A 10,469-nucleotide genomic window follows, 5' to 3' on the forward strand; every position below is an offset into this window, starting at 1 on the left:
CGAGGCGCGGGAGCAACACCGAGGGTTGCGGTCCCGTTGCCGGTCCCCGGTCCGGTGCGGGGGCAACACTGAGGGTTGCGATCCGTTGCCGGACACGGAAAAAGACAAAAAAAAAAAAAAAAAAAAAAGAATTTATGCCAGCTTAAGTTCAATAAAAAACAAAAAACTCTGTTTCTATGCAGCTCCATCCTTACCTTCTTTCAGTTGTAGATGTTACACAATTATATCTTTATATACTGTGTGTTCAAAAACATAAACTAATAATTTTTTATTCATGAATCTCTTAAATAATGTACAAAACAAAATTTGGAGTTACAAACTGAAGTTACAATAATATTAGCTTTTATAAATTGCCCATGTATAGGCCTTTATTGAGATGTTTATTTCTTCATGTAGCTTCAAGTTGCTGTCTAGTGTCTTTTCATTTCAACCTGCAAGAATCCTTTTATCATTTCTTACAGGGCAGGTTTGGTGGTAATGAAGTCTCTTCGCTTTTGTTTGTCTGGGAATGTCTTAATTTACCCTTCACTTTTGAACGACAATTTGCCTGATATAGGACTCTTGGTTGACTTTTTTTTTTTCTTTCAGCACTGTGAGTATATCAGACCACTGCCTTCTGGCCTCCAAAGTGTCTGATGAGAAATCTGTTGATCTTCTTATTGAGGATCGCTCGTATGTGATGAATCACTTCTCTCTTGCTGCTCTCAAGATCCTTTGTCTTTGGCTTTCTACAGTCTGATGATAGTGTGTCTTGGTGTGGGTCTCCGTGAGTTCATTCTACTTGGAGTTTGTTGAGCTTCTTGTGTGTTTATATTTATGTCTTTTATCTAATTTGGGAAGTTTTAGGCCATTCTTTCTTTGAATATTCTCTCTACCCCTTTCTCTCTTCTCTTTCAGGAACTCCCACAATGCATAGGTTGGTCCTCTGGATGGTGCCCCACATGTCCCTTAGGCTCTGTTCACTTTTCTTCAGTCTTTTTTCTTTCTGTTTTTTAGACTCAGTAATTTCATTTGTCCTATCTTCAAGTTTACTAATTCTTTCTTCTGCCTGCTCAGATCTGCCTTTAAATTCCTCTAGTGAATTTTTCATTTCAGTTATTGCATTTTTCACCTTAAGAATTTATTTTTGGTTTCTTTTTAGGATTTCTGTATCCTTATTGATATTTCCATTGTGTTCATACATAATACATCTTCCTTTCATTCTTTATGCATCTTTAAGACAGTTGTTTTTAAGTCTGCCATCTAGTCTTTCTTTGGGGTAGTTTATCTTGGTTTATTATTATTTTTCTTTGAATGGGCCATACTTCCCTGTTTCTTTGTAGGCCTTTTGCTTTTTTGCTGAAAACAGGACATTCAAATGTAATCTAATTATGTAGTAGCTCTGGAATTCAGATTCTTCCCTTCCCTGGGGTTTGTTGATTTTTGTTTTCATTTTTGTGTTTTGATTGCTATAGGTTGTGTCTGTTCTGGTTATCAGCCTGAGGTGTGAACTTAAGAGCTTTTCAGGTCTTTTTTTAAGTCTGTGCCTTTCCCTGGGTGTGCACAGTGACTTTCTAAATATCCTCATATATGTGGTTGCTTTTGAGTGTCCTAGATTTTAAATGTCTGGTTCCCAAAAGGGAAAAAAGAAAAAACTAAAAACCAAAAGGGTGCCAGTTCTTTAAATTTCCTGGAAGTTGCTTCATCTGGGGGTGGTGTGGGTGGGTTGCAACAGTGGGAGGGGTACAACGATGGCTGTCCCCACATGTATCTGCCCCTTCAAGATCAGAAGCAGCAGTCAGCAGTCAGAACACATCCCCATTTTTTGTAGGACATGGTCCTCTTTGCCCATCCTGGCTCTCGCAAGCTGCCTGCAAGCTGCTGGACAACATGTGCATAGTTACCTGCCACTGGTCTGAAGGACGAGTAGCTGCCACCTTGCTATGAGCTTAAATTGACCGAAATTAACCACAATTTACTGTTTAAGCCTTCCCCTGTAAGTTACAAGCCTTTGAGTAGACCCTGGAGTTCCAAAATAATTACATCAGAAATATTCTGCCAGTGTAATTGTTGTCTAGGTGAGGAGACATATTCCTGGTGCTTCCTTCTTTTCATTTAGTTCTGTTAATTTTTCTGAAAATGTAATGTGAAACTCTGTTATTTGGTACACACACATTTATGATTTTTTACATCTTCATGAAGTGAGCCTTTTATCATGAAATGTCCTTCATTATTCCTGGCAATACTTCTTGTTCTGAAAACTACTTTGACATTAATATAGCTACTCCAGCTTTCTTTTGATTAGTGTTTGCATAGTATATCTTTTCTGATCCAATAGTTTTAGTTTTAGAATATATATGTGTGTATATATAGAGAGATATGTATATCTATATCCATTATATATATATTTATTTTATTTATTTATTTTTTGGGCAGCAGGCTGGTATAGGGATCAAACCTTGGATCTTGGTGTTATCAACACCATGTAGAATTTATATTTTTTTCATAGTTTCTGTTTCTCTCTTGAGATTTGCTATCTTTTTATTTTTTACAAGAGCATTTTATCTATCTTATAATGCAGTTATTATACCTACTTTAAAATCCTTTTCTTTAAATTTCAATATCTGGGTCATCTCAGAGTTGGCCTTATCTTTTTTGTTGAGTATGTATCGTGTTTTTTGGTTTCCTTACATGTTCAATAATTTTGGATTGTATCCTAAATAGTGGTACTATTATATTGTGGTGACTGATTTTTTTTTTTTTTTCGTTGACAGGCAGTTAATTTAGTTGAACAAAAGTACAAAATTCTGTCTCTTGGGGACAGCTCCAATCTTAGTTCAATTCTTTTAGCCTTAGCTGTGTTGCTTGGGGTCTGCTGTGTGCATGCATGGTTTAGGGGTCAGCCTAAGATTTGAGTCAAATTTATGCAAAGAATTTGGGCATCCCCTTTTCTCTGTGGCTCTTTCTTTTTCTGGGGTCCTTCCTTTCTCACTTTCCAGTGAACTCTGTCCAGTGGTTCTTCAAGTAAAAATGATGGTGGATTTTTCTACTTTTATGTACTGTCCTCATACCTTTCTTTAAAAGCCATTGTGGTGAATACATACGTACATATATGTAGGTATATACAGTCATGTGTCACTTATCAACAGGGATAAGTTCTGAGAAACGCATCATTGGTGATTTTCATTTTTTACAAGATCATTTAATCTATCTTCTAATGCAGTTATTATACAATCCTAGGTGGTATAATCTGCTACACACCTACGTTACATGGTATAGCCATTATAATCTTATGGGACCACCATCCTATATGCAGTGCATTGTTGACCGAAACATCGTTTTGCAGTGCATGTGTATTTTTGGTGTTGGGGCTATGTGGGTGTGTTGTGGGTAGGGTGAGGAATGGAAGAAGGAATATGGTAATGATAGAAGGCAGTGAGCAAAGGTCACTGCACTTAGTGTGACTGGAAGAAAGCAGTGTTCAGGTGCTGCTGCTCTTTTATGTTCCCATCTCCAGCTTAACTTCTGCTTTAACATAGCTTCCTTCCCTCAAATTGAATGAAATTTTGCCTGTGGGACCAGATCTCTTTGTGGCAGTGTGGGGATTTTTTGAAATATGCTTATTTGGAACATATATGCTCATTTATCCCAGGGGGAGTCATAGAAGTAATCAAAAAGAGATAGAGAGCAGGCTCACGTACCTTTCAGAGGAGAGTACAGACCACTCTGTGGGCCTATTGAGGTTACAGATTTTAATGTTTCTTTCTTTTTCTTTTCTTTTCTTTCTTTTTTTTGTGGGGGCTGGCTGGTAGGGGGATCCAAACCCTTGACTGCTCTTTACCACCTGAGCTAACTATCCAGTCCCAATGTTCAATTAGCCTTAAAGTTTTAAGTGGCTAAGAACACTGCTTAGGGAATTAAGTAATTATGAGACAGGAAGGACATCTCAAGAAATGTTGGAAAGTAGTTTTCCTGTTTTTCTCTCTGTGTTTCATTTTACCAGTGAAGGAAATTTGGCACAATGAGATATTGCTCAGGTTTGCCAGTGGTTGTTCAGCTCTGGGAAAAATTTGTTGTTCTCTGTGAAAACTTAAAAGACTAACCAAAGGAAGAGGAAAAATCGCTTTTTGATTTTATAGTCATTATCATAACATTTTACAGAAATTCCCTGGGTAGCAATAATTCCTGAGTTTCAGCTGATTTTGAGTGCCAGATGGTTTCATCATAGGGCATCCTGAATGAATAAAGTGGATCTCTTTCCATGTTTATTTACTAAGCATATATCTATATAATCTGTGCTTTATAATTTATGCATAACATAAAAATAAAATATTAGCTTTCTGTTAATTTTTATAACAGATTTATTTCATTTAGAATAGAGTATGTTTGAAAGATATTAAAGTATTTGAGCACAGCTATCTGAAATGTTAATAGTATTTTAATGAAATAAGGCTCGGATGTTACTTATTAATATTTTAATTTATGTAATTTTTTGACTAGATCATTCATTAGCATTGTTAAGAAATAAAAAGTATAAAATTTGAACAGTGCAAATTCTCACTCTCACTTTTGTCCCCCTGTTGTCCAGCTCTCAAGTCCCCCCTCACCAGTACGTAAGCACTGTTGTTTGTCTTGAGGATCTTTTGGAAAATGTGTGTGTGTATGCGTGTGTGCGCACACCTGTGCACGTGTGCATGTGTGCTCTTGTGTATTAGTGTGTGTACATACATACATGCACACAGAGAGGAGGCTTTGTTTTCCATTCCAGTACCTGCTGCTAAAGTTACATTTTAATAATGTATATGTGTGCACGTTCTTAATCCATTTTGCGGTCTCCGTAGGCCTGGAGATATTTTTAAACATCACATTATTGGATCCAGTGCTTTTACTTTTTTAGCAGAGTTGCATTAATGTGGTTTTATTGTTTTATAGAAAGGATTCATTTCCTGGAAAATGGTCTAGTTAAATATTTTACTATTGGTCATTTGATTTGTTAAATGTGGCTAAAGATTTTGTGATTGATTGTTTTACCAGCTAAGTGACTAGCTCTGGAATGGAATATTAGAACTTGTTAGGAAATAGCATTAATGGTTGTTTTAATTTGTTTTTATCCCTCTCTCTTTCTCTTTAAAGTAGGGGACTGTTCCTGAAAATAGATGTATTACTTCAATACGTTTGCAAATATCATTTTTACAACTAGTGGAAGTTACTTTTTAATTTGGTATGTAATTAATTTTTGTCATGGCAGTTTACTTTCATCTTAATTGTTATGCTTCTTTTATACTCTTGTTTTCTAGGCAATGCAAAGAAACAAATTTCCAAGAAAAAAACTTCAGATAAAAAAGGAAGACATCAGAGAGAGTGTCTTCAGCATTCTCCTCTTGAAGATATTAAGCAGCGGAAAGTATTAGACCTCAGACGATGGTAATGTTATGTCAGTTTTTATTTTTTAATTTTTAAAATACATAGTATATTTTGGCAATAACTTTGCTGTTTATAAATTAATAAATTTTATGTATAATAAATATTTTAGTTCCAGGATTTCTAAATATTCCAAGTATAATACAAATGTTTGAAGTAGATTAATAATGAGCTGTGTCATGTTTCCCAGACTTGCCTGCTCTTTAGACTCATCTGTGTGAGTCCACACAATTGAAATCTAGACTTAACAATTGTTAAAATTTTGATATAGTTATATACCTATTTTTTCATCACTGAAGAATTTTCAAGTGAGTTACTGACATTTATTATATTTCACCTCAAATTACCCAAGTATACAACTCTAAAAATGACTTTTTTTTTTACTTAGCCACAATGCTGTTATCATATCTAATAAAAATAACAATATTTCCTTAGTATCTAATTCCCAGGCTAAATTCACATTTCTCAGATTGTTCTGAAAATATTTTCATGCTTGGTTGTTCAAAGTGGGACCCAACCATAAACCCGACATGTTGTGGCTCATAATTATCTCTTAATCTGGAATAGTCTCCACCCTAGTCTTCCCCTCTTTTTTTCACTCATTTTTTTCATCTTATTTATTTATTTTAATTGACAAATAAGAATTGTAGAGATTTATTTCTTGAAAAGGCTTGTCCAGATTTCCACTACTTTTTTGTTTTTTGTTTTTGTTTTTTTTTTGGCTGCTGGCTGGGACAGGGATTTGAACCCTTGACCTTGGTGTTATAACACCGTGCTCTAACCAACTGAGCTAAGTGGCCAGCCCTGCCAGATTTCATATAGAATGTCGTCCCTTCTGGATTTGTTTTTTCCTTTGTCTGAATTATTCATCTAACCTCAATATTTCCTATAAACTGGAAGTTGGATATAAAGACTTGATTAGATTCTGGTTAAACATTTTAGGCAAGAATACTGCTTAACTGGTCCTGTGTACTTCATAGTACTTCACATCAGAAGGCACGTAGAATCTGATTATCTAATATTAGAGATTCTCAGAGTGATTACTGGATTAACATGGTGACAGCCATATTACATACTGACAAGTTATTTCTTTCCCCTCTACTACCACCAGGTAATCAGTGGGTGACAGAGTGGCATCAGATAATATCCAGGTTCCTATCTACTTTTCACCTTATGGTTTTAGCCAAACCAATTGATGACCCTTGCCTGAGTACTTGTTGCAAAACTAGCTTTGATGGGATGCCTGGGATAGATCCTAAGAATTTGTGAATTGTTTAAGATGAAAGGAAGAGATTCGTGACAGGGTAAAGTCTTTTTTTTTTTTTTTTTTAATTCCACTCCTTCTCTCAAACCCATGAAAACAACAATGACAACAAAATGAAGCAAGGAAAAACTCCTTCGTCTCTATAACAAAGAAATAGCAACATCCCGAGACCGTATACTCTAAAAAATACTTACTAAATCCTATGCTCCCTGGACCAACAGAGAGAAGGCACTAAGAGACGCACAGACTCCTGGAGGCCTCAAACAATGCAGGTTTCCTTAAAAGTTCCTGTGACAGTCCTGAAACCATTCAGTGATCCTTTGTTTAGGTCTAGGGGTGTGAGCAGTTGTATCAGGGAGAAGCAGCAGAGTTCTTTGTGGAGATACAGTTTAGCATGGCAGAAATGCAGGGAGGGGTTGCAGAAGGAGAAACTGTACTAACCACCACTTTATTACCTTTCCACCTAACTTCCAGCTGAGGACACTGCCTCTAGTGAATTGTGGGGAAGGTGGTGATTGCAGGATATAAAATCAACATGTAAAAATCAGTTGCATTTTTGTATACTAAGAACAAGCAATCCAAAAAGGAAATTAAGAAAAGTACAGACCAGTATCCCTGATGAAAATTGATGCAAAAACCCTCAGTAAAATACTAGCTAACCAAATTTAATAGCACATTGAAAAATTGTACACCATGACCAAGTGAGATTTATTTACTCCTGGAGTGCAAGGATGGTTGTACATAAGAATAATAATCAATGTAATGCACCACATTAATGGAATTAAGGACAAAAACTGTATGATCATCTCAATTGATACAGAAAAATATTTAATAAAATTCAACATTCTTTCATGATAAAAAACACTCAACACACTAGAATAGAAGGAAACTACCTCAACATAACAAAGTCCATATGTGAAAAGCCCATAGGTAACATCATACCCAGTGGTGAAAAACTGAAAATATTTTCTCTAAGATTATGAACAAGGCAAGGGTGTCCACTCTTACTACTTCTGTTCAAAATACTATTGGAAGTCCTAGCCACAGAAATTAGTCAAAAAAAAAAAAGAAATGAGAGACATCTAAATCAGAAGGGAAGAAATAAAATTATCATGAAGTTGACATGATCTTATATGTAGACAACCCCAAGATTCTATGAAAAAATTGTTAGAAAAAATTTATCAAGTTCCAGAATATAAAATCAACATATACAAATCAGTTGCATTTCTATATACTAACAACAAGCAATCCAAAAAGGAAATTAAGAAACTTTTTTACAATAGCACCAAAAAGAATAAAATACTTAGGAATAAACATAACCAAGGATGCAAAAGACTTGTGTACTGAAAGCTACAAAAAAAATGCTGAAAGCAATGAAAGACATACATTAATGGAAAGTCATCCTGTATTCATAGATTGAAAGACTTAATATTGTTTAAATGTCCATGTTACTCAAAGAGATCTACAGAGTCAATGTAATCCCTATGAAAATCCCAATGGCATTTTTTGTAGAAAAAAAAAAAATCCTAAAATTCATGTGGAATCTTATGGTACCCCAAATAACCAAAATAATCTTGGAAAAGTAGAGCAAAGTTGGAGGCCTCACACTTCTTGATTTCCAAAGCTACAGTACAGTCATTTTCTAGTATCTGAGAGAGATTAGTTCCAGGACCCCTGCGGATACCAAAGTCCACAGATGCTCAAGTCCCTTATATAAAATGGCATAGTATTTGCATATAATCTATGCACATTCTCATGCATACTTTAAATCATCTCTAGATTACTTATAATACCTAATGCAATGTAAATACTATGCAAATGGCTGTATTTTAAAATTTTTATTATTTTTTATTGCTGTATTGTTATTTATTTATTTTTGAATATTTTCGATCCACGGTTGGTTGAATCTGCAGATGTGGAACCCATGGATACAGAGGGCTGACTGTAATCAAAATGTTGTGGTACTGGCATAAAGACATACGTAGACCAATGGAACAGAACAGAGAGCCCAGAAATAAAGGCTCATATATATGGTCAAATGATCTTCGACAAGGGTGCCAAGATCACACAGTGGGGAAAGGGCTGTCTCTTCAACAAATGATAATGGGAAAAGAAGATATCTACATGCAAAAAATAAAGCTGGACACTTACCTTACTCCATAAAAAGAAATTAACTCAAAATGGTTAAAGACCTAAACTTAAGACCTAGAACTATAAAACTCCTAGAAGAAAACATAAGGGAAAGCTTTATAACATTGGATTTAGCATAGATTTTGTGGATGACACTGAAACAGGCAACAAAAGCAACAGTCGATAAATGGGACTGCATCAGACTTAAACAGCTTCTGTGCATCAAAAGACACCATAAGCAGAGTGGAAAGGCAGCCTGCAGAATGAGAGAAAATATTTGCAAATTATAATCTGGTAAGGGGTTGATATATAGAACATATAAAGAACTGTTACAACTCAACAACAAAAAGAATCAAATTTGCCCAGTTAAAAACTGGGCAAAGGACTAGAAAAGAGATTTCTCCAAAGAAGGTTTCAAATGCCAACAAGCATATGAAAAGATGCTCAACATCACTAATGATTAGAGAAATGCAAATTAAAACTGCAGTGGGATATCGTCTCATACCCATTAGGATAGCTACTATTAAAAAAATAGAAAATAACAAGTATTTGACAGGATATAGAGAAATTGGAACTCTTGTGCACTGTTGGTGGGAATATAAAATGGTGCAGCCACTATGGAAAACAATGTGGAGGTTCCTCAGAAAATTAAAAATAGAACTACCATATGACCCACTAATCCCACTTCTCGGTATATATCCAAAAAAATTGAAAGCAGGATCTTGAAGACATAACTTCACCCTTAATTTCACTGTGGCATTATTCATAATAGGTAATAGGTAGAAGCAGGGCAGGTCCGGTGGCGCACTGGATAAGTGCGCCGCTTGGGAAGCGCGGCGGCGCTCCCGCCTGAGGGTTCGGATCCCACATACAGACCGGTTCCCGCTCACTGGCTGAGCGAGGCGCGGGAGCAACACCGAGGGTTGCGATCCCGTTGCCGGTCCCCGGTCCGGTACGGGGGCAACACTGAGGGTTGCAATCTGTTGCCGGACATGGAAAAAGACAAAAAGGAGAAAAAAAAAATAAATAAATAAAAGAAAGTCCCTGTTTCTCTAATAATCCCTTGATCTGAGAATTTAAATTATTTAGCCTTTTTCTTTTTAAAAGCTTACAGATGCTCATAGAGTCGGCTATTCTAACCCACATTTCTTGTGTTCCTTAGCCCCATGTGATTGTGTATTGCAGCAATCAAAAGGGAAGCCAAAGCTCATCTGGTCAGAGTGTGGTGCTGATAACACCAAGGTGAAGGGTTCAAATTCCTATACTGGCCAGCCACCAAAAGAAAAAAAAAAAAAAAGGGAAGCCAAAATCTTGGCTTCAGTAGATTCTTTACTCCAAATAACTACAGGTAATCATTTAAGTAACTGTTTTACCACCTTGTATACCATGGATTACTAATGCCCCATCACTTAATGATACCCAAACACTCACTTCAAACCAACCATGTCAGATAGCCAAGCTAAGACTTCCATGTCTTTGAAGTCTGTTGTTTGCACTTCTGGTTCAGTTTTCTTTTTTTAAAATTTATCAGAGTTCTTCAGTTAAAGTCAATGAATTTACTCTGGTTACTTTAAGCAGAAAGGAATTCATTAAGAGATAAAGAGATTAAAGAATCATTATAAAGTCCAAAGAAACAGACTCTAGGTGAGCTTCCAGGAATAACCCCAGTGTGCAT

The 10,469-nt window shown here is 35.9% G+C and overlaps 1 protein-coding gene across 3 annotated transcripts in view; it reads left to right on the forward strand.

Moving 5' to 3' along the window:
• BIVM (basic, immunoglobulin-like variable motif containing) overlaps positions 1 to 10,469 on the forward strand; it is a 41,119-nt gene that overhangs the window by 9,240 nt on the left and 21,410 nt on the right. For all 3 annotated transcript variants that reach the window (XM_008582663.1, XM_008582780.1, XM_008582730.1), the window contains exon 4: positions 5,277 to 5,403. In XM_008582663.1, the coding sequence (XP_008580885.1) occupies positions 5,277 to 5,403 (127 nt within the window). The remainder of the gene's footprint in view (positions 1 to 5,276; positions 5,404 to 10,469) is intronic.

This window comes from Galeopterus variegatus, unplaced genomic scaffold (genome assembly GCF_000696425.1).
Source record: "Galeopterus variegatus unplaced genomic scaffold, G_variegatus-3.0.2 Scaffold8, whole genome shotgun sequence".
NCBI classification, from domain to species: domain Eukaryota; kingdom Metazoa; phylum Chordata; class Mammalia; order Dermoptera; family Cynocephalidae; genus Galeopterus; species Galeopterus variegatus.